The 24,567-nt window shown below is 54.3% G+C and overlaps 1 protein-coding gene across 6 annotated transcripts in view; it reads left to right on the forward strand.

Annotated features, from left to right (window-relative positions):
- Positions 1–24,567, forward strand: part of COL18A1 (collagen type XVIII alpha 1 chain) — a 96,346-nt gene that overhangs the window by 40,964 nt on the left and 30,815 nt on the right. For 3 of the 6 annotated variants that reach the window (XM_070466884.1, XM_070466885.1, XM_070466886.1), the window contains exons 1-2: positions 756–1,508; positions 14,264–14,811. In XM_070466884.1, the coding sequence (XP_070322985.1) occupies positions 776–1,508; positions 14,264–14,811 (1,281 nt within the window). In that variant the 5' untranslated portion in view covers positions 756–775. Of the gene's footprint in view, positions 1–755; positions 2,241–14,263; positions 14,812–24,567 lie in introns of those variants that run through there. The other 3 variants (XM_070466887.1, XM_070466888.1, XM_070466883.1) reach the window with 2 other exon arrangements.

Genomic DNA, 24,567 nt, shown 5'->3' on the forward strand with positions numbered 1-24,567 from the left:
AGGTGGGTTAGGGAGCAGGCGACTCTGAGCAGGCCCCAGGGGCTGGACGCTGACCATTTCAGCAGTTGCAGCAGGAGGAAGGACTCAGAGCAAGCCCTGTGGTTTCTAAGCTCCAGCTTTGCTCCAGAGCTGTGGCCCAAGGCCAGGCTTCCAGGCTTTTCCCAGTCGAACTGGCTCCAAGTGCAGAGGGTGGTGGGCACGGAAGTCTGGGGGCTGCACCCCAGTCTCCTGAGATTCCTAGCCCTACCTAGGTCAGATGCCCTGTGCTTTCTCAGGTGTAGTCTCTGCAGGCTGCAGGGCAAGGAAGAGGGTCCTTCCTGAAGTCTCAGAGCACACAGGAGCGCCCCCACCTCCCCCAACCCTCAGGGGACTAAGGTGCTGGCCTGGAGCCCACCCAATTCCCACACACCCGAGCAGGGACTCGATGGCAGTCTGGAAGGGCCCAGGACTCCTCTGGGTCCCAGCAGAGGGAGCTGGGAACTCCTCTGACGGCTCCTCCGGTGCCCTTTGGCCTCTGGCGAGGGAGGTCTTCCACTACTTCTAGGAAGTGTGAGGCATTCTTGGGTGGGGGGAGTGCTGTTGCCTTGCAGGGAGATTTGCCTGTTTTCCCTCTTGAAGTAGAAAGGTAGAAGGAGGAGCCGCCCAGATGCTTGAATGGGAGCTGGCTGCTGGCCGGGGATGGGTGGGGGAGCGGGAGCGGGAGCGGAGGCGGAGCGGGCTGGCCCCACCTCCTGAGAGCAGAGGCCGCCTGCTGCTCCGCGGAGCACACAGCCCCATGGCTCCCAACCCCAGCAGCCGCCGCCGCGGCCACCACGGCCTCCTGCTGTTAGCCTGCTGCCTCTCGGCCGCCCAGGCTGACCTGCTGTCCTGGCTATGGCCCGGGAACAGTGCCCAGCCCACAGCCGCACCAGCCTCCAAGCCCCGGGGCAGCTCACCTGTGTGGCCCACGGAGGCTACCACCACGCACATGGCCCCCCGGGATGCTCCCACTGACTGGTGGAAAGACTCTGCCAGCCCCACAGCCCCTCTGGGGAGGCCAGAGGCGGGGCAGGGCCAGAGCCCCGCTGGCCCCATGGCCTCCACCGCGAGCCTGGACCTGAAGGAGGAGAACATCGCCGGCGTCGGAGCCAAGATCCTGAACGTGGCTCAGGGCATCCGGAGCTTCGTCCAGCTGTGGGACGACGCTAAGGACACCACCCCTGCCGAGAGCTCTGGCAGGGCAGGGACGCCAGCCCCCGCGACCCCCACAGACTCCCTTTCCACCGCCCCGGCCGAGGGCTCTGCCAGGGCAGGGATGCCGGCCCCCGCGGACACCACAGACCCCCTCTCCACCCCTGGACCCTCCAGCACCCCCCAGGACAGCGGGACCACCCTCCAGCCGAGCACCGGGGCCCTGAGCTCTCCAGACACCCAGAGGACCGAGGCCAGCACCCTGCCAGTGCCCACCCAGCTGCCGCCCTCCCTGGGCAGACCCTGGTTCAGGGAGTCCTTGGTACCGCCGACCCCAGGTAGATTTTCTCTTTCCTTCGGGCCGGCCCGGGGGCCTCCCCGGGGACACCAGCTGCCCCTCGGGCGGCCCCTGCAGCTGGACGGTGAAGGATTCTTGCTTGCAGCAGCCCGTCCCGGCCACCAACACCCTGACGACCGCAGGCCCACGCCGCCTCTGCCTCCCCTGGTGACGGGTTCCCTGGGCAGGCACACTGCCCTCTGGGCTCTCTCCTCTGCCAAGCTGTCTCATGTCGCAATCTCGGCTCTAACTGTGGACAATGGTGCTTGGTCTCCCCACGTGGCTAATTCTGCGGGGCCTGGTCTTGCTAACAAGTCCACACTGCTCGGGGCTGGTGAGCTGGCTGTCACTGGGCAGCCTGTCCCCACCACCCCTGGCCGCTGCCTGCCCCTGCCGCCCTCCCTGGCCGTCTGCGGCCACCTGGGCATCAGGCACTCCTGGTGGCCCAACCACCTCCGCCACGCAAGTCGGGAAGAGGTGCAGGCCGCGGTCCCAGCCTGGGGGGCCCTCCTCCGGACCCATTGCCACCGCTTCCTGGCCTGGTTCTTCTGCCTGCTGCTGGCGCCCCCCTGCGGGCCCGGCCTGCCGCCCGGCCCACCACCCTGTCGCCAGTTCTGCGAGGCCCTGGAGGATGCATGCTGGAGCCGCCTGGACGGGCGCGGGCTGCCACTCCCCTGTGCCTCGCTCCCGGCCCGCGAGGACGGGCACTGTGTGTTCATAGGGCCACCGGCAGGTAACGGCCCACCCGCCACCTGCTTTCCCATCGGTCCAGCCGGGAGAGCTCAGCCAGGGCTGCGTGAGGCTGGCTTGGAGGCCCTGCTGGCCCTGATGTCATGCCCTTGGGAGGCCGGATGGGGCCTCCTTTCCAGGAGGATGCAGAGGCCTGGGGAGGCTGAGAGGCAGGCTTGAGACCAGAGGTCCGTATGTGACAGCAGGTCTCCCCTGGCCCCAGGGTCACATGTCACGTGCATGTGAGAGAGGCGAAACGGAGGCATAGACAGATAGACCACTGATTTCTGGTCGCTGCTCCTGGTCACTGGGCCGCAGTGTCTCAGGTCCTTTCTGTGTCCCACCCTGCATGGTCAGGGGCCTGCAGGGGCGGGGGCCCTGAAAGTCCAGAGGTCTTGACCACCCAGCGGTCAGTGAGTCTGAGGGGCTCATAGTGGCCCCGCCAGCCAGCCTGTGAGCTCCAGAGCCTCTCCATTCCTGGGCAGGGGGAGGGTCCCGGAGGGTCCCTCCCTCCCGCGGGCCGTGTCCCCACCGGGACTGCGCCCCAGCACCATGTGGCCAGAGGGGGTGGACAGCCCACCATGGCTGCTGGGCCCCCCAGCTCCCTCTGCATCCATGGTGGGGCTGGCCCCGAGCGAGACCACTGTCGATTTGCTGTGCTGGCCTGTCCTGTCCTTGCCCCCCTGTGTGTGTCCTGCCCCCCCAGCCCTGTGGTGTGGGGAACAGCCTCGACCTGCTCATTGGTCTGCAGAGTCACTGGGCTTTGGAGCTGGCCCAGTGCGGGGAGGGGTGGCTGCCCTGGACCGCGAGAGGGAGTGTCACCTGCTGGGCTCCTGGGGAACGTGTGTGGGTGATTCGTGTGGTGATGGTGGCTGAACCCTGTGTGTGAGCAGGGTGGACAGAAGGATCTCCTAGGAGCAGCCTGGGCAGGACCTGCTCCAGGAGGGCGTCTGAGGTGTGTGCAGAGCCCAGGGCCTGCGGCGGCCCCTGTGAGCAGGACCGAGGGCAGAGCAGGGCTGTGCCCAGGCATGTCGGCACAGAAGGCGTTGACCTCACCCTGCGGGGGGCGGGGGTCGTCTGCAGTGAGCCACATGTCCTCCTCCCCCCACAGTCACTGCTTGGAACATCCGCACACTGGGCTGGCCTGGGCCCTCTCTGCCCTGTCCCCGCCAAGTCCACGGGGCTGGGGCAGCCCTGCTGCCCTGTCCTTCCAGGAGGACCCAAGCCCCACCCAAAAGCCCACCTCCTCTTCCTGCCCCATAGTGTGGGGGGTGAGGGTGGGGCCAGGCGTGCCCTCCAGGGCCCTGAACACACACACATCCTTCTGCTGGATCTTGGGCAGGGCCCAGGTCCCCTTCAGGTCAGGGATCAGCTGTAGCGGGCCTGGGGCTGGGGGCGGGTGCGGGGTGGGCCTCGTGCGGGCAAGGCCCCGGCCAGGCTGTGTGGGGTGTGGAATTTCCTTGACCGCAGCTGGCCTGAGGAGTGGCCCAAAGGGACTTCCCACTGGACATCTGCTCACATTGGCAGGGCCCCGGCCTGTGCGGGAGGCCGTGTTCCGAGCAGAAGCCTGGGAGATTCTCTGTTGCACTCGGATGTCCGTCACCCCAGGGACCCACAGGCCCAGGGCTGGAGCATTCTCCCCTCCTGTGGCCTCTCGGTGGCAACCACCCACCCACTCCGGTCCCCTGCACTGGGCTGGACAGTCCCTCTGCCCCTGTGCACCGGGGAAGGGGCCCTGGGATGAAACTGTCTCTGACTGAGTTCTTCAGGCTGCTGGCGTGTTGGGGCTGCAGGGTGGGCTGGGGGGTGTGCAGGGCATCCCTGGGGGGTGGCCAAGCCACAGCTGCTAGGTGCTGCCTCCCCAGGCCCCAGCAGACTACCTGCAGGGCTCCACCCCTGCCTCCATGGCACCAGCACCCCCATCTGCCCTTCCTCCACCTCCCAGCAGAGACGGGCCCACTCCCCTCATGGTGATCCGTGGTGCATGGAGAGTTGCCCTGTCCTGGCACTTCAGCCTAAGGCCGCAGCCTTGTCCAGCCTATCACAGTGCCTCCTTGGACCTGCTTTCTCCCTGCGCCTCCAGGGAGATGGTCAGGAGGGGGCTCTGTACCGGGCCCCAGTGCCATATGGCTGGTAAGGGAGAGAGTGGCTGCACCCGTCAAGGCCGCACCATCTCCGTTGTGTCCACGGTCAGGCTGGGCTCTGAGCTGTGCCCGCTCCCCACTGGGTAGCCTGGCCCATCGGAGTCAGGCTGGGAGTGTCCTGGTCCTCTCCTCTCTCTGTGAGGGCAGCACACCATTGGAGACTCTCAGAATAAAGCGAGTGCGGCCCCACATAGGGCGAGCGGGACACACCCATCCCAGCTCCTTCTGGGTCCCTGCCAGGTGGGCCAGTGAGGAGGCTGTCCCCCTGTGAGTGAGTGAGGACTGAGCTGGGGTCAGAGGGATGGGGCAGGGGCCCCGCCTGGAAGGAGCAGGTTTTGCAGATGAGTGGGCTCAGCCTGGAGGAAGGAGCGTGCAGAGCAGCCAGAGCTCAGAGCAGCCCTTCCTCCTGCAAACCACATACTCTAGCCCAAGGCCACCCACACCTGCCTCTCAGTCTCTGGGGCTACTGTGCTTGTCTCATCCTGGGCTGCTTCTCCTCTGCGTTAGATTTTCGTCCCAGCTGGTCGTGAGCACACTCAGGTCCAGGCCTCACAGGAGAGGGCTGGACTCAGCGCCCTGCAGATGGAGCGTCTGTGGATTCACACAGATGTGGTGTGTGTGTGCTAGGGCCATGGGGACAGATGACCACAGACTCGGGGGCTCCAGTGAACATAGATGTGTAACCTTCAGAGTCAGAAGTCTGAAATCAGTCTCTTGGGGCCAAAAAGCAAGGTGTGGGGGGCTGCGTTCCTCCCAGGGCTGAGGGAAGGCTCGGTCTCTGCCTCTTCAGCTTCTGGAGGCGCCTGCATTCCTTGGCTCACCGCCCTCCCTCCATCGTCAAGCCTGTGGAGTCAGCCAGCCCTTTCCAGGCTGCTCTGGCTCCCTCCTGGCTGGGAGAGCTCTCTGCTCAGGGCGTGGTAGGGTTGGGTGGGGCCCTCATCCTGAGGGCTGGAACAGCTGTCACACCTGCCGAGCCCTGGGCTCCAGATGCTGCAGGACTGACATCCTGGAGCCTGTTACTTGTCTCCGTTAGCGTGTCTGTGCGCACTCACACGTACGTGAGACCCTTACTTTGTGGACGTGGGACCACATTCTGTGTCTCTGAAAGTTCCTTCTTCCTGCGCAGTCTGGGATGTCCCCCGTGTCACTGGAGGGCTGGGTCGCCCCTCTCATCCTTCCCATTTCTTCGTTCCTCCCATGTTCACGTCTGTGTTAATGACTCTCATACGGCTTGAGAGCCCCCGTGTGGCCTGGCTTTGGGTGCTGGGTGACACCCCACGTGGAATGCAGAGCCTTCTTCAAGGGCTGCTTGGATGCTGTCGGCATCCAGATCATCAGAAATCTTCCCCAAGGCCGGTAGGCTCCCCTATGGCACTGGGGCCCGGCCCAGGGCTCCCTCCTGCCCACCTCCCGGAGCCCCAGGGCCACTGGCTGCACATCACCACAGCCATGGTACTGTGCACCACCAAGGCCGTGCCGCGCGTGTGTGCAGATTCGAGCATGATAAACCTGTCAGTGTGTCCGCGGGGATGTGGGTCACCTCTCCATCCTCTCGGAAGGACTCCCAGCCCAGTGTGTCCCTGAGATGCTCGTCCTCTGTGTGTTTCCTCTGTGCTGCTGGGTGAGGATCCCTACCCCGCAGCCTTCCTGACTCGGTGATCACTGCCGTGTGTGAGGAGGGGACAGGATGGCCTTTCTTTAGACACGTGATCAGGTTGCCTTACTGCGGTGGTTGCGTCCCGTCCCGTGGGACAGTGGGCGGGGAGAGAGCCCCAGGACCTGCATCATGACTGAGGACTCTCTCCCCTTTTGGCTGTGTGCACAGGGCGGGACGGGGCTTATCACATCTCGGTGGGCTGTCAAAATAACCATCCCCTTTGTCCCACTTACTGTCTTTCATCTAGAATTCTGTTTTATCTGATGTGGTGTTGCAATATTTGCTTACTTTTCTTGTTATCCTTTGCCTGATGTTTTGACCATGTTTTTTAGGGCAGTTTTAGGTTCACAGCAAACTTGAGAGGAGGGCACAGAGAGTTCCCCTGCACCATCTGCTGCCCCCACTGTCAACACCCTCACCTACTGGCCTACTTGTCACTGATGAGCCTGCTTTGAGCTGTCATAATCACCAGAGTCCAAACGCTGAGTGCTGGACAACATCTTCATTGCCTTACAAATCCTCTGTGCTCCACCCGTGCACCCCCACCCCCACCAATTCCTGGAAACCATCCATCTTTTCACTGTCTTCATAGTTGTGCCTTTTCCAGAGAGCCTATAGTTGGAATCATACAGTAAGAGATTGGCTTCTTTCTTAGTCATTATGCATTCAAGATTCCTCCATGTCTTTCTTGACTTAATAGCTTATTTTTAGCTGAATGATAGTCCATTGTAGGGATGGACTGCAGTTTATTTATTCACTCATCTACTGAAGGGCTTCTTGATTCCTTCCACGTTTTGTCAGTTTTGAGTTGTTATTGTTGTTTAGTCACTAAGTCATGTCCGACTCTTTGTGACCCCATGGACTGTAGCCTGTCAGGCTCCTCTGTCCATGGGATTCTCCAGGCAAGAACACTGGACTGGGTTGCCATTTCCTCCTCCAGGGGATCTTCCCCACCCAGGGAAAGAACCTGCATCTCCTGTGTCTCCTGCATTGCAGGTGGGTTCTTTACCTGATGAGCCATCCAGGAAGCCCCCAGTTATGAGTAAAGTTCCTAGAAACATCCATGTATTGGTTTAAGTGTAGAAACAGGTTTCAGTTCCTTTGAGTAAATACCCAGAAGCAAGATTGCTGTTTCCTGTATGTTTGGTTTCATAAGAAACTACTAAACTGTCTTCCCAAGTGGCTGCACCATTCTGCATGCACCCACCCCCCCCAGCAGTGATGAGAATTTCTGTCGGTCCACATCTTTGCCAGCGTTTGGTGTTGTCGCTATTCCAGATTTTGGCCATTCTGGTAGATGTGTAGTGATATCTCATTGTTGTTTTATTTTGTTTTTATTTTTTGGCTGTGCCATGTGACTTGTGGGATATAATTCCCCAACCAGGGATTGAACCCGTACACTCAGAAGTGAAAGTGAGGATTCCTAACAACTTAACTACCAGGGAATTCCCTTGCTTCATTTTGCATTTTCCTGATGACACTGATGTGGAGCATCTTTTCAATCTGCCATCCTTACCTCTTCTTTGGTGAGGTGACTGTTTAGACCTTTTGTGCATTTTTCAGTCAAGCTGTTCATGTTCTCGTTGAGATAAGTGTTCTTTGTATATTTTGGATAAGAGTCCTTCGTGTGATGCGTGTTTTGCAGGTTTCTTCCCCCCAGTCTGTGGCTTGTCTGCTCATTCTCCTAACGGCGTCTTTTGGAGAACAGATGTTTTTCATTTTTAGGAAGTCCAGCTTATCAGTTCTTTCATGAATTGTGTCTGTGTTTTATCTAAAAGTCATTGCCAAAAGCACAATCATTAAGCATTTCTCCCCTGTTATCTTCTGGAAGTTTTATAGTTTTGCACTTTACATTTAGATCTGTGATCCATTGTGAGTTAATTTTTGTGAAGGGTGTAGGGTCTGTATCTAGATTCTTTTTTTTTTCTTCATGTGATATCCAGATGTTACAGCACCATTTGTTGAAAAGACGATCTTTTCCCCATTATATTGTGTTTGATTTTTTAATTCAAGGTTGGCTATATTTATGTGGGTCTCTTTCTGGGATCTCTATTCTGTTCCATTGATCTACTTGTCTCTTCTTTTGCCAAGACCACACTGTCTTGATTCCCACAGCTGCATCAGTTCATTTCAGTCGCGCAGCCCTGTCCGACTCTTTGCAACCCCATGAACCACAGCACGCCAGGCCTCCTTGTCCATCACCAGCTCCCAGTGTCTACCCAAACCCATGTCCATTGAGTCGGTGATGCCATCCAACCATCTCATCCTCTGTCATCCCCTTCTCCTCCTGCCCTCAATCTTTCCCACCATCAGGGTCTTTTCTAATGCATCAATTCTTCACATCAGGTGGCAAAAGTATTGGAACTTTAGCTTCAACATCAGTTGTTCCAATGAACACTGAGGATTGATCTCCTTTAGGATGGACTAGTTGGATCTCCTTGCAGTCCAAGGGACTCTCAAGAGTCTTCTCCAACACCACAGATCAAAAGCATCAATTCTTCGGTGCTCAGCTTTCTTTATAGTCCAACTCTCACATCCATACATGACCACTGGAAAAACCATAGCCTTGACTAGACAGAACTTTGTTGGCTAAGTAATGTCTCTGCTTTTTAATATGCTGTCTAGGTTGGTCATAACTTTCCTTCCAAGGAGCAAGCGTCTTTTAATTTCATGGCTGCAGTCACCATCTGCAGTGATTTTGGAGCCCAAAAAATAAAGTCAGTCACTGTTTCCCCTGTTTCCCCATCTATTTCCCATGAAGTGATGGGACCAGATACCATGATCTTATTTTCTGAATGTTGAGCTTTAAGCCAACTTTTTCACTCTCCTCTTTCACTTTCATCAAGATGCTCTTTAGTTCTTCTTCACTTTCTGCCTTAAGGGTGGTGTCATCTGCATATCTGAGGTTATTGATATTTCGCCTGGCAATCTTGATTCCAGCTTGTGCTTCCTCCAGCCCAACGTTTCTCATGATGTACTCTGCATATACGTTAAATAAGCGGGGTGACAATATACAGCCTTGACGTACTCCTTTCCCGATTTGGAACCAGTCTGTTGTTCCATGTCCAGTTCTAACTGTTGCTTCCTGACCTGCATATAGGTTTCTCAAGAGGCAGGTCAGGTGGTCTGGTATTCCTATCTCTTTCAGAATTTTCCACAGTTTATAGTGATCCACACAGTCAAAGCCTTTGGCATAGTCAATAAAGCAGAAATAGATGTTTTTATGGAACTCTCTTGCTTTTTCAATGATCCTGCGGATGTTGGCAATTTGATCTCTGGCTCCTCTGCCTTTTCTAAAACCAGCTTGAATATCTGGAAGTTCACGGTTCACATATTGCTGAAGCCTGGCTTGGAGAATTTTGAGCATTACTTCACTAGCGTGTGAGATGAGTGCAATTGTGCAGTAGTTTGAGCATTCTTTGGCATTGCCTTTCTTTGGAATTGGAATGAAAACTGACCTTTTCCAGTCCTGTGGCCACTGTTGAGTTTTCCAAATTTGCTGGCATATTGAGTGCAGCACTTTCACAGCATCATCTTTTAGAATTTGAAATAGCTCAACTGGAATTCCATCACCTCCACTAGCTTTGTTTGTAGTGATGCTTCCTAAGGCCCACTTGACTTCGCATTCCAGGATGCCTAGCTCTAGGTGAGTGATCACACCATCATGATTATCTGGGTCATGAAGATCTTTTTTTTTTTTCTTTCGTGAGGATCTTTTTTGTACAGTTCTTCTGTGTATTCTTGCCACCTCTTCTTAATATCTTCTGCTTCTGTTAGGTCCATACCATTTCTGTCCTTTATCGAGCCCATCTTTGCACGAAATGTTCCCTTGGTATCTCTAATTCTCTTGAAGAGATCTCTAGCCTTTCCCATTCTGTCGTTTTCCTCTATATCTTTGCATTGATCACTGAGGAAGGCTTTCTTATCTCTCCTTGCTATTCTTTGGAACTCTGCATTCAAATGGGTATATCTTTCCTTTTCTCCTTTGCTTTTCGCTTCTCTTCTTTTCACAGCTATTTGTAGGGCCTCCTCAGACAACCATTTTGCTTTTTTGCATTTCTTTTTCTTGGGGATGGTCTTGATTCCTGTCTCCTGTACAGTGTCACAAACCTCTATCCATAGTTCATCAGGCACTCTGTCTATCAGATCTAGTCCCTTAAATCTATTGCTCACTTCCACTGCATAATCATAAGGGATTTGATTTAGGTCATACCTGAATGGTTTAGTGGTTTTCCCCACTTTCTTCAATTTAAGTCTGAATTTGGCAATAAGGAGTTCATGATCTGAGCCACAGTCAGCTCCTGGTCTTGTTTTTGCCATAGCTGTATAGTAAGTCTTAAACAAGACAGTGTTACTTCTCCAACTTTGTTCTCCTTCAAGTATTGAGTTGGTCTTTTCCTCTCTGTATAAACTCAAAGTTGGTTTGTTGAAAGCCCCAAAATAACTTGCTGTGATTTTTACTGGAATTGTATTGAATCTATAGGTAAAGTTGGGTAGAACTGATATCTTGACAATATTGAATCTTCCTATCCATGAACATGGACTGTTTCTGCATTTGTTTAGTTCTTTGATTTCTTTTGTCAGAGTTTTGTAGTTTTCCTCATGTAGATCTTGTGCATATATTTGTCATACTTATGTGTAGTATAAATATAAATATTTCATCTTGGAGGTGCTAATGTAAATGGTATCATGTTTTAATATCAAATTCTACTTGTTCATCGATGGTATATAGGAAAATGATTGACTTTTGTACATTAATCTTATATTAATCCTACAAACTTGCTATAATCAGTAGTTCCAGGAGTATTTTTTGAATAATTATTTTGGATTTTCTACAGTTTGATTTTCATGTCAATTTCAGATTGACAGCTTTATTTCTTCCTCTCCAACCCATGTGCTTTTTTTATTGCCTTTTCTTGTCTTATGGCATTATCTGTGATGTTGAAAAAGAATGGTGAGGGGGCATCCTTACCTTGTACCTGGTACAAGCTTTTAGTGAAAAAGCTTAAAATTTCTCACCAGTAAGTATGATGTTAGCTGTAGCTTTTTAAAAAATATTTATCAAGTTGAGGAAGTTCACCTTTATTCCTAGTTTACTGACGGTTTTTACCGTAATAGGTGTAGGATTTTATAAAATACTTTTTCTGCATCTATGATACAACCGTGTGATTTCCTCTTCTTTAGCTTATTGATGTGATGGTTTCCATTAATTGATTTCAAATGTTGCTCAGTCACCAAATCATGTCCGACTCTTTGGGATCCCATGGACTGCAGGCTTCCCTGTCCTTCACTCTCTCCTGCAGTTTGCTCAAACTCATGTCCATTGAGTCAGTGATGCCATCCAACCATCTCATCCTCTGTCACCCCTTCTCCTTTTGCCCTCAACCTTTCCCAGCATCAGGGTCTTTCCCAATGGGTCAGCTCTTCACATCAGGTAGCCAACGTATCAGAGCTTCAGCTTCAGCACCAGTTCTTCCAATGAAATATTCAGGGTTGATTTCCTTTAGGATTGACTGGTTTGATCTCCTTGCTGTCCAAGAGACTCTCAGGAGTGTTCTCCAGCACAATTTGAAAGCATCATTTATTTGCTGCTCAGTCTAATTTATGATCCAGCTCTCCTATCCAAACATGAATACTAGAAAAACCGTATCTTTGACTAATTGGACCTTTGTTGGCAAAGTGATATATCTGCTTTTTAATACACTGTCTAGGTTTGTCATAGCTTTGTTGAGCCAAACTTATGTACCTGGACTAAACCCCACTGGGCCCTGGCTGGTCTGTTTGCTGGAAGGGAAACTGTCTTCAACTGGGCAAGTCCCCTGATTCCTTGATCTGAGGTGGGTGTGGCTGTCCAGAAGGCCCCAAGCTTGCTTAGGTGCCACCCACTGTGTTCCCCGGAGGGCGCTCCTTGGAGCTCCCAGAGCGCGGCTCAGGCGCTCACTAGCTGGAGAGGAGCTGGTTTCTGCCCCGAGACAGCTGGGCCAGTGCCTTGGGCCAGCGCCTCCAGCCCAGCAGCTGCCAGATCTGCATGGAGGTGTGGCTACAGCCTCCCCCCGCCCCCACCCCTGCTCAAGATGCCTGTAACTGGAGACTAGAGCAGTGATCTCAGGGCCGTGGCATTCTGAAGATTATTCCCGATGGGAACCATGGAGAATTGCATGGAGAGGAAATGGGAGAACTTTGGGAAGGAGCTGCTCATGCATCTCTGGGGTCCCTGGGGCTGTCTCTGTATCAGGCTATTGTCTTCCAGCCAGGGGCCCAGGGCTGCTGTGTCTCAGCATCCTTAATCAATCTGGAAAAGTTCTAGTTGCCCAGGAGGAAGCATGTGGCTGGGGTACATCCACGCTTAACTTCGGGGACGGCTGAGATGGGGCACCGGGGCTACTGGCACTCAGGCTGCTGAAGGCCCTTGTTCCTTAATCTCAGGGCATCTCCCTGAGTGGGCACTGGGGTCCTGGGCATGTCTGATGCAAAGGGACCGTACAGCCACACCATCTGGGTGGACAGTGGTGTCCGTCTCTGGGCAGAAAGTGACAGCTGGCCTTCCAGAGCCCGTCTTTGTGAAGGTCCCCTGCCCCGGTGAGGGTCCATCTGCCCTGGGCAGGTCCTGAGGCAGGCCACTGTTCTGCGGGTGCTGCTGTCTGCCCTCGCGGTTCCCTGCTTTTCATCTGCATAAGGATCTCACCTGCAAGGGTAGAGTGAGGCTGAAGGGGAGCCCACAATGCGGGAAGTCGGGGCTGCTCAGGGGCAAGACGCTGCTGTCCTGGTGAGGCTAGTCTGGCAGGTACCCCAAACCCTCATCCTCATGTGGGCGCTGCTGGTCTCTTCTCTTCCCAGAGTTTGTCCTCTGGGGACTCTTTGAGAGACACGGCTTGTCTTTGTAAGTTGGGGTCCAGCATGTGTTCCCCCTGCTCCAGGAAGTCCGGGTCAGCCTGACCCTGCACTCTGGGGCCGGACTCCAGGCCCTACCACACGCGGACACAGGGACAGGGCCACAGTGTCAAATGCACACACAGCCGTGTGCACACTCAGCTTAGTTAGGACACCCACACACCAGCAGCTGCCTCCCGGAAGAGCTGCTCTGCGCACCGCGTTTTGGGGGCAGAGCCCACCCAGGTTGTGGGGGGAGGGCCTGGAGAGGAAAGGCCTGGAGGCTCCTTGCCCCTCTGCCTGGCAATGTGGGTGTCCAGGGACGTCACTGGCGAGCGGGCCTCTCCCAGAGCTGGTGTTTACCGTCCTGTGTCGGGCAGCGACCACAGCCCCTGGACAGAGAGGTGGGCCCTGCTTTCCCCCAACCTTGATGCCCCTGGTCCCAGGGGTCTCCAGTCCAGGCTGCTGATGGTACCTGCAGACTTGGGAAGCCGCCCCGTTCGGGCAGGTCCAGGCATCAGGGCTGTGTCCCAAGCCGGGCGCATGCCACCGAGGGGGCTCCGTACCGTCGGGTGTCGCTAGAGAACATGTGCCAGTGCCACTGACCCCCGAGGAGGGGGAGGGATGTGAGCCCGCGGAGAGTTTGAGAGGAAGGATGAGACTGTGTGGGGCGGGGAGCGTGGGCAGTGGGGAGGGAGAAAGCTGCCCTGCCTTCCCCCATCACACAGCCCTGTCCAGGCGCGGTGGTGGTTGTGGCCCCCAGCAGGAACACAGGGCAGTGAGCACCAGCCCTAAGAACAGCCACCACCCGGTAAAACGCACAGGGGTGGGAGGCTTGGGTGAGGCTCGCTGCACCACGTGTGGGCAGACAGGGGGACCACAAGCCTCAGAAGGGCCCCCAGGAAATGCAGCCCTCTAATCCTCTCCCTTCCTGGGAGTATAACTGTTTCCGGGCTGTTCCTAGCGTGGACTCAGCTCAGGGCACCCCTGTGCGGATCTCTCTCTTTCGTATGCCAGCTATGTCAGGAGACTCGAGTGTGGGAGCGCGGGCAGGGACCAAGTATCAGTGTGGAGTCTGAGCAGGAGGTTGCGGGTGGAGGCTGGATCCAGCTCCTGGTGCGAACTTTGGGGAGGCGGGGTCTACAGCAGGCCACGCCCCTGCCTCTCCCGCCAGGCTGGTTTGCGGAGGGTCTCTGCGCCCCACTTGGAGCCGCGAGCCCCTGGGTTTGGGCGTGGTGCCTGAAGGACCAGTTCGCCGTCTGTCCCCGCTGGGGCGGTGGCGGGAGCAGGCGCGAGATGGCCTGGGCCTTGGTTTCCCCAGTGGGCGCGGTCTCACTGTTGTCTTTCTCTCCGCAGAGGGCGAGGTCGTGGAGGTGGGTCTCCAGCAGCTGCTCGGGGAGCCCCCGCCCTGGCAGGTGGCCGTCGTGCACGACCCCGACGTGGGGCCCGCCTACGAGTTCGGCGAGGACGGCAGCGGTGGAGGCCAGGCGGCCCGGCGCCTCCTGCCCGGCGCGTTCTTCCAGGACTTCTCGCTGCTGGTGCGTGTGCGGCCGGCCTCGGCGCGCGCCGGCGTGCTCTTTGCGGTCACAGACCCGGCGCAGGCGGTAGTCTCGGTGGGAGTGAAGCTGACGGCGGCGCGTGGGGGGCGGCAGCATGTGCAGCTGCTGTACACGGAGCCAGGAGCCACCCACACGGGCACAGCCGCCAGCTTCGAGCTGCCCGCGCTGGATGGTCGCTGGACACGCCTGGCGCTCAGTGTGGATGGCGCCTACGCCAGGCTCTTTGTGGACTGTCAGGAGGTCCAGGGCCAGCCCCTGGCGCAATCGCTGCATGACCTGCACCTGGAGCCGGATGCCCGCCTCTTCGTGGCCCAGGCCGGCGGAGCGGACCCTGAAAAGTTCCAGGTAACTATAATGGCCTCCACGCTTGCAGCAGGGGACGGGGAGCTGGGGATGAATGGTGGCCACTGCTGCCTGCTGCTGCCAGCAGCTCCAGGGACAGGCAAAGCCCTGGTTACACAGCCATCAGGACCCTCGGCCCACCCTACTCCCTCTGGGCGTTCACTCCCTGCTGCTCTGAGACCACTGCTTTCACCGGATGCCCACGTCTGCCACGTCCAGGCCCCCACCCCGTGTGTGCATATGCCTATCCACATGGGTGCGTGGTGCCCCGTGGTGACCCTGGGCTCCGGGCCCCACCCCACCTCATCAGCAAGCAGGGGCTTTGTTCTCCTGTCAACGGAACACGCGCAGTGAAAGAATTTCGGAACAGCAATGGAGCGCTGAGTGTGCGCCTGTCTGGGGGCTGTCTGCACACCACACCGGCTGGACCAGAGGCTTCAGGCCACGCACCAGCATTCATCGTGTTGGTTGTTTTTGCCAAACTGTGCAGTGGCCTCATGGCTGGTGAGCCCTAGGGCAGGCTTCCTCCTCAGAGCAGCAGGGGCAGAATGTCCCCGGTGGTGACTGGCGAGCATGGTCCCCATTGTGTCCCCAGAGAAGCCCCTCCTCCAGGCCTGGACCCGACCTTCATTTCTGGGGAAGGCGGGTCCCAGATGCTAGTGGAGTCCTTCTCCTGGTTCCTCGGTGCCCACACTTCTCGGAACCTCTAGCTGAATCCTGCCTCCTGGAAACAGTGCATGGCCACCCTCAAATCTTAGCAGGTCCCTAAATTCGAACACTGCAACTGGCACGCCCACCCAGCAGTTCAGACAGGGTTCCCTGTGTGTGCTAGTGGGGGATGTGTCCACAGGGGACAGAAAGTTAATTATTGCCCAGACAAAGGCTGCTTGGTTAACGTTGTTCTAAGTCCTGGTGACTCGCTTCTGAAAGCTGACCTTTCACCTTTGGCAGGGACTTTCACCCAAGGGGTCTGGGAGCCAGTAAGAGTTTGATACCAAACTGAGCCTCTTTATGTTTTCATTTTGATCCTCAAACTTGATGAAGTGGTGATAAGTCAGAGGGAGCCATGCCATGGGAGAGGGGCTGTGTTTACTGGTGATTTGTTGCAAGAATTCCCAGGCTTTTCTAGATTGGAACTTCCTGCCGCCTGCCCCCCGCCCCACCACCATGAGTTCTATATTTCTTAACATGTGAAAAGTTGCTCATGTGCAGGTGGGAACAGGGGTTGCCTGTCTCATGGTGCTAATGGAGGTCACCACCTTTCTGCAGCAAGGACATCCAGATGCCTCTTCCCTCAGCCCTGCCAGGCTGTGGTCATCTCTGCAAAACACACTTGCTAGTCATCTATGTAGACTGACAGTGTCTGGGTGTTTTAATTTGCATTTCTTGGTTGTTAGTGAAAACAAACTGTACTCTTTCACATGTTTACTGGTTATCTGTATTTCTTCTTATATGTCTGATCATGTCCTTTGCATTTTTGTTTTAATGGTTTCAATTGTTTCTTGTTAGTTTGTGTGAACTCTTTATATATGAAAGATACTGATCATTTCTTTCATACACTGTAAATTTTATTCCCCAGTTTTTCTTTTGCCTTTTCACCTAGTCTTTTTTTTTTTTCCAACCATTGGGATATTTAAAGTGTTTATGTGGTTAAATCTGGCCTGTAGAAGACACCCAGAAAAATCTTTGAAGGTTAGAGAGACAGAGCAGAGTGGACTGTGAGGTCGTTCAATTTGACTCTGGCTGGGGCCCTGCTTATCGTGAAGTTGCTGTCCCCCCTGATGTTGCCTGGTCACTTCCAGCGAAGTCCAATGCAGCGTGGCTCCTTTGTTCCTCAGACTCCAGTTCCAGGAATCTCTCTGTGGGTGTTTGATCAGCCTCCAGCTGGGTGAGAGGTGAAGCGTGTTGTCTGGGTCGGCTTAGGATAGGGTTTGTCGGTTCTTCTGAACTGAGACTCTTGGGAAAGAATCACTCACGTGTGTGACAGGCAGGACTTGGCAGAGGTGAGCACAGAGCTCAGAGTGTGGGGTGAGCCAGAGTGTCATGACTAGTGGTCTTGAGTAGGTGCTCAGCCCCTTGCTGACCCCCACACTCAGCCCGGCACCTATTCTGAAGATGCTCACAGAGCCTTTGTTGTTTTCTCCCCAAAATTATGAGCATCCTTGGTGTTTTCAGGTTCGTCCTTCTCCTTGAGCTTCAGTTCAGTTCAGTTGTGTTCGACTCTTTGTGACCCCATGAACCACAGCATGCCAGGCCTCCCTGTCCATCACCACCTCCTGGAGTCCATTCAAACCCATGTCCATCGAGTCGATGATGCCATCCAGCCATCTCATCCTCTGTCATCCCCTTCTCCTCCTGCCCCCAATCTTAGTTTTCTAAATGTTGAGCTTTAAGCCAACTTTTTCACTCTCCTCTTTCACTTTCATCAAGAGGCTCTTTAGTTCTTCTTCACTTTCTGCCTTAAGGGTGGTGTCATCTGCATATCTGAGGTTATTGATATTTCTCCCGGCAATCTTGATTCCAGCTTGTGCTTCCTCCAGTCCAGCGTTTCTCATGATGTACTCTGCATATAAGTTAAATAAGCAATATACAGCCTTGATGTACTCCTTTTCCTATTTGGAACCAGTCTGTTGTTCCATGTCCAGTTCTAACTATTGCTTCCTGACTTGCATATAGCTTTCTCAAAAGGCAGGTCAGGTGGTCTGGTATTCCCATCTCTTTCAGAATTTTCCACAGTTTATTGTGATCCACACAGTCAAAGGCTTTGGCATAGTCAATAAAGCAGAAATAGATGTTTTTATGGAATTCTCTTGCTTTTTCAATGATCCTACGGATGTTGGCCATTTGATCTCTGGTTCCTCTGCCTTTTCTAAAATCAACTTGAACATCTGGAAGTTCACGGTTCACATATTGCTGAAGGCTTCAGCAATATGGCTTAGAGAATTTTGAGCATTACTTCACTAGCATGTGAGATGAATGCAATTGTGCAGTAGTTTGAGCATTCTTTGGGATTACCTTTTTTTCTAATTGGAATGAAAACTGACCTTTTCCAGTCCTGTGGCCACTGCTGAGTTTTCCAAATGTGCTGGCATTATGAGTGCAGCACTTTCACAGCATCATCTTTCAGTATTTGAAATACTTCAACTGGAATTCCATCACCTCCACTAGCTTTGTTTGTAGTGATGCTTCCTAAGGCCCACTTGACTTCATATTCCAGGATGTCTGGCTCTAGGTGAGTGATCACACCATCATGATTATCTGGGTCGTGAAGATCTTTTTTGTACAGTTCTTCTGTGTATTCTTGCCACCTCTTCTTAATATCTTCTGCTTCTGTTAGGTTCATACCATTTCTGTCCTTTATCGAGCCCATCTTTGCATGAAATGTTCCCTTGGTATCTCTAATTCTCTTGAAGAGATCTCTAGTCTTTCCCATTCTACTGTTTTCCTCTATTTCTTTGCATTGATCACTGAGGAAGGCTTTCTTATCTCTCCTTGCTATTCTTTGGAACTCTGCATTCAAATGGGTATATCTTTCCTTTTCTCCTTTGCTTTTCACTTCTCTTCTCTTCTCTTCATAGCTATTTGTAAGGCCTCCTCAGACAGCCATTTTGCTTCTTTGCATTTCTTTTTCTTGGGGATGGTCTTGATTCCTGTCTCCTGTACAATGTCACAAACCTCCATCCATAGTTCATCAGGCACTCTGTCTATCAGATCTAGTCCCTTAAATCTATTTCTCACTTCCACTGCATAATCATAACGGATTTGATTTAGGTCATACCTGAATGGTCTAGTGGTTTTCCCCACTTTCTTCAATTTAAGTCTGAATTTGGCAATAAGGAGTTCATGATCTGAGCCACAGTCAGCTCCCGGTCTTGTTTTTGCTGAGTTTATAGAGCTTCTCCATGTTTGGCTGCAAAGAATATAATCAATCTGATTTCGGTGTTGATCATCTGGTGATGTCCATGTGTAGAGTCTTCTCTTGTGTTGTTGGAAGAGGGTGTTTGCTATGACCAGGCATTCTCTTGGCAAAACTCTATTAGCCTTTGCCCTTCTTCATTCCGTACTTCAAGGCCAAACTTGCCTGTTCCTCCAGGTGTTTCTTGACTTCCTACTTTTGCGTTCCAGTACCCTATAATGAAAAGGACATCTTTTTGGGTGTTAGTTCTAAAAGGTCTTGTAGGTTTTCATAGAACTGTTCAACTTTAGCTTCTTCAGCATTACTGGTTGAGGCATAGGCTTGGATTACTGTGATATTGAATGGTTTGCCTTGGAAACGAACAGAGATCATTCTGTCGTTTTTGAGATTGCATCCAAGTACTGCATTTCGGACTCTTTTGTTGACCATGATGGCTACCCCATTTCTTCTAAGGGATTCCTGCCCACAGTAGTAGATATAATGGTCATCTGAGTTAAATTCACCCATTCCAGTCCACCTTAGTTCGCTGATTCCTAGAATGTTGACATTCACTCTTGCCATCTCCTGTTTGACCACTTCCAATTTGCCTTGATTCATGGACCTAACATTCCAGGTTCCTATGCAATATTGCTCTTTACAGCATTGGACCTTGCTTCTATCACCAGTCACACCCACAACTGGTATTGTTTTTGTTTTGGCTCCATCCCTTTATTCTTTCTGGAGTTATTTCTCCACTGATCTCCAGCAACATATTGGGCACCTACCGACCTGGGAAGTTCATCTTTCAGTATCCTCTCATTTTGCTTTTTCATACTGTTCATGGGGTCCTCAAGGCAAGAATAATGAAGTGGTTTGCTATTCCCTTCTCCAGTGGACCACATTCTGTCCGGCCTCTGTGCCATGAGCCGGCCGTCTTGGGTGGCCCCACACAGTTTCATTGAGTTAGACAACGCTGTGGTCCTTGAGCTTAAATGGTGATAAATATCTCTTAGGAAATTCCTAATTCCACCCAGTTGTTACAGTGTTTTGCTTAAAACATTAATTCAGTGCTTTTTCAGTGTTTATTGACCTCATCCTTTCTTTTTCTTAACTATTTCAGATACTCTGTGGTCAAGTTTTCTTGACTTAGTTTCTCTTTGTTGGAAATGTCCCTGTTTTCTCATGCCTGTCTGCTTTTCTCTGTATGAAGCCCCCTTCCTCTTTACCCAGGTTTCCGCTGAGGTTTAGTCACGGGTTTGTTCAGACCCCGGGACCCTCGTCTGAAACTCACACTGGGCTAGGACAGGACTGGCTTGGGCTTCCCCGGCTGCGCCCCAGCTGTGCTCCTCGTGTTGAACATTCACTGCTTCTGTTGTGTGACGATGGTGCTGGAGGCTGTGAATTTGCCTCAGCAGGTGGCTCTGCTGGCCACATTATATAAAAAAAGTGTTGTTCAGTCGTGTCTGACTCTTTGCGACCCCATGGACTGCAGCACGCCAGCCTTCCCTGTCCTTCACTATCTCCTGGAGCTTGCTCAAACTCATGTCCATCAAATCAGTGATGTCATCCAACTGTCTCATCCGCTGTCATCCCCTTCTCCTCTTGTCCTCAATCTTCCCCAGCATCAGGGTCCTTTCCGATGAGAAGCGCCAAATCATCAGGTGGTAAAAGTATTGGAGCTTCAGTTTCAGCATCAGTCCTTCCAATGAATATTCAGGGTTGATTTCCTTTAGGATGGACTGGTTGGATCTTCAGAAGTGATTGATCCACTGAAGCGAAGAGATGCCCACTGGCCACACTAGGTTTGGGCAGGCTTAGAGCAGAGGATGGTAGCAGAGCAGGCGGGGAAAGTGTTGGTGACCTCTGACACCCCCAGTTCTCCTGCTGTGGCCCCCAAGTCCAGCCACACCAAACGTGCTGCTGCTGACTGAGGGCAGCTCGGGGCACTCAAGGTCACGGTCACCAGCTCCTCCCAATACCCGTCTGTCAATTATCTGAACTGACCTGAACAGGTAAAGTAACCTCTTCATAGCCCTGCAGTAGTCACGCCATTGCCTGAAAGAAATAGGGACAGAGATGCTCTTAATAGAATTTCATGCAAGTAGTCCAGGAGCTGGGGCTTCATACAGGAAACTGGTGAGATGCCCCTTGGTCCAGGACGTGTGGAGAATGGGACAGTGGTGGTGTGGCCCAGTCACAGTGACAGCTGGAATAGGTGACAAGGGAACAGGCAGCCTGGGGGTCAGCCAGCAGAGGAAGGAAAAGCGGGGGGTGAGGCAGGGTAGTCAGCTCCAAGGGGGCTGCAGTTCACCTCCCCCCATACAGGTGTGTTCAGCCCCATGGCCTGGGGCCGGGACACGGCCCTTCCAGAAGGAGCAGAAGGGGTGAGTCAGGGGGCCCAGAGAACCCTGGGCTGCCAGAGAGGGGTCCCAGGGAGGTAGCCCCAGCACCGGTGATGAGGGACACGCTTTCATGGCCTCTGTGGTCGTCTGCACACAGCTCTAAGACCAGGGGCCCCTAGTGAGGCCGTGGCAGGACAGATTTCAAATGGTCTGAATTTCATAACATCTGTTAAGTCTATCCAGCGTTTGCAGTGGGCCCGGTGACCTTTGGGCTACTGATGGCTCCCCAGCTGACCATGGCTCAAGCCCCAGTGGGCGGGCCAGTTGGCGGGGGGCCTGGCTCCTCTGCTCTCCATTCCAACCGAGTCCGGCGGCCTCTTGCTGGGCGGCCACCCTGATGACTGGCAGTGTGGGGGCCAGAGCCCTGCTGGCCTGCGCTTGAGGCAGCCTAGCCTCACGGAACAGTATCAGTGTGGGGATGGTCATGTCCAGATGTCCAGTGCCCCGACCTGTACCTGTGGGAGCCTTGTGGCCCGTCCCTCCGTTGCTGCCTCACAGTGTCCCCCCGGGGTGTTCAGAGTGTGAATTTCTGGAATCTTAACCTCTGGTCCCTTGTGCCTCCCCCTGGATTCTCAATCTTGATGACTCTCTGTCATTTGGGGATGCCTGTTCCCCCCTTCAGCAGCACCCTCAGCTGGGCAGGCTGAGAATTTCCATCCCTAACACACTGCTGCCTCTGCCCCGAGCGCAGGGGCCAACCCCCTACCTTTTTAAGCCCAGAAAGGCTCGTGTTTCCTGCAGGCGGTGGTGCGCTGGCGCCCAGAGAGTGGAGGTGCCTGTGTGTGCTGCCCACGCAGGAGAGCGGGTATAATCACTGCGTTCCTGCTCCTGGCCAGTGCCCCCTTACACACATGCTCTGAGCACACACACGTGTGTGCCCTCCTGCACACAGGCCCTCCACACAACACTCCTGGCAGCTCACCGCCCTCCACGGTGGTTGGAGCATCTTTGGATTCAGGGGGCGGGCGGGGAGAACACCCTTCCACAGAGTGGACCAATCACTGCCCCCGTCACATCCCCTCCTCACGGCCAGGTGGCCCGTCCGTCTTCAGGCTAGAGCTCCAACCATGGGTGGGCCAGCAGCCCCTTTCAGCCTCCCGCATCCTCAGCTGGGTTCTGCCCCTGGGTTCCATGGACTGCACGGGGCCAGGGACCCCAATACCTGCTGCCTGAGCCCTCTGCACAGTCGTGAGCCGTCAGTCAGACTGTCCTATGTCCCCCCCAGTGACCCCAGCCCTGGACACAGCCTGGGCTCCCCAACAGACACTGTGAAGAGGGGCCAGCCCTACCCTAACTGTGGACCTTGCAGAGATCTGCCAGATGGTTCAAGATCCCGAAAAAGACAGTGGCATTGTGCCCTGGGGGGCAGCGACAGGCGACTTGAGGGAGGCGGGGTTGGAGTTGGGTATGAAAGGGCAGAAGCAGCTGGGCTCAGCTGTGGCCGCGGCAATGCTGGAGCCACAGGCTGACCTCAGACTGAGCTGGCGCTTCTGTGCCCAGTCATGTCCGGGAAGACGCAGCCGCCTCGCCCCTGCAGTGCAACCACCCGCCAGCCGGGGGACGGGCCGTGGACAGCAGGACTGACCCTGTCCCACGCTCCCCCAACCCCCAGCTCCCTGGGCTGTCAGCTTCCCTGGAGGCCTCTCCAGGCCATCCTGCCGAACCTTCTGGAACCTCTGGGCGTCCTGCATCTGAGAACTGAGCCGCCTCCTGCTGTGGTGTTGGGGTCAGAGCTGCGGGCTCCCCAGGCTGGATGGGCCTCAACCATGAAGCCATAGGCACTTTTGCCCTTGAGCTTCTAGAATGAGCTGTGGTCAAGCGGAAAAAACGGTAAAGTTGGCCTGTAGTCCCACCAGTGAGCACTGTTCTCGCTGCCTACGGAGACTGACCAGCAATAGAAAACCATTGCTGGTGACTTGGTACCCACTCCCCCGTCAGCTGGTGGGGCAGGGGAAGCTTTGGGAAGCCCAGCAGTGGGCTACCAAAGTTACCCCTGGGTCAGCCCTCGAGATTGCTTGAGAAAAGGGGTGTCGTGGGGCACTGTGGAGCTGAAGTCACCTGCCTGCCCCCTGACCTGTTCCCTCGACCCCTCCTCTCCTCACAGGACTGGCTGGGAGTTGTGCTGGGGATGTGAGGACTTCACAGTAGCTGGGGGATGGGGGGTCTACCTCAGCCCCCTACCTGGCCCAGCTGACCTCATTCGCCTCCCAGAAGCAGGTGTTTATGCCTGAACATGCACGCACACATGTGCACATATGCACGTGTGCACATATGCATGTGTGCACATACACACGAGCACATGGATGCAGGTGCACACACAACTATATGCATACCTGCATGACACATTTATACACTCATACACACGCACATCCATTTGCACACGTGCCACAAAGATGACATGTACACACACAGACCTCACTATCAGGGAAAGTAGAGAAGTGGGAGGGAAATATGGAGCTGGGCAGACCTGGCCCTTGGAGGTGCTGATCCTTGGGAGGGAGTCCAAGAGCGCTTTCTGGAGGAGGTGGCCTGAACTGAGCCTGGAGAGAAGAGTGGAGCCCTCAGGCGAGGGCTCATGGGGACAGTCGGGGTGTTAGTCGCTTGTTGTCCTGCGGGAGCAGGAGGGCCATGAGACGGAGGTCAGTGATAAAGGGAGTCTGAAGGACATTTAGAGTAAAAACCGTAACCTGGTCGAGTGAGCGTGCAGCCCCAGGACATCCCGCCCGCTGCCTGTCTTTGAACAGCCCGCAACCTCGAAAGGCTCTTATGAGCTCCAGTGGTTGGGAAAAACCAAAGAAGAAGACCATTTTGTGATGCGTGAACGTTTCAGTGTCCCACACAGTCTGGTTAGAGCAGCTGCGTCCAGTGTCCACAGACTGGTTCATGTCCCGACACATCCTCAGAGCAGCAGTGACAAAGGCCTGAAAACAGTCAGCATCTGGCCTTTGACTCAGGAAGTGTACCAGCTCCTGACCTAGGCCTGGCCTGTTTTTAAGAGCTGTGAAAATGTGTCTCTTAGAAGCAATGCATTGTGGTCTCTGTTTAGAAGATGCCGTGATTCATCCCCATGGACGAAGATGTTAAGTAGAAAACAAAAGAAATAGCAGAAAAACGTTTGTGACCGTTCAGGACCTCCAGGCAGGAGAGCGTCTAGAAAGAATACCGAAGGCCTGGATCCCGTGTCCTCATACACGGGCTCGAGATCTCGACTGTGATTCAGAACCTGCGGTCGCATCGCCCTCTGGGAGCAAGACGCCTCGCAGTGGAGGCCCCAGTGTGACCGGGCTGAGGTCCTCGGCCATCATGCTATCCCTGGCCGTGGCCCTGCCCTGCCTCAGGCTTCCTGTCAGAGTGGGGATCCCAGTCCTCTCCACAGGCTGTTGTCCACACTCATGACTCAGGACACTGCCCAGCAGGTGCCTGCCACCGCCGACCTCCCCCTGCCCAGTGCCGTCTGCCTCA

This window comes from Odocoileus virginianus, chromosome 4, assembly GCF_023699985.2.
Source record: "Odocoileus virginianus isolate 20LAN1187 ecotype Illinois chromosome 4, Ovbor_1.2, whole genome shotgun sequence".
Lineage (NCBI taxonomy): Eukaryota > Metazoa > Chordata > Mammalia > Artiodactyla > Cervidae > Odocoileus > Odocoileus virginianus.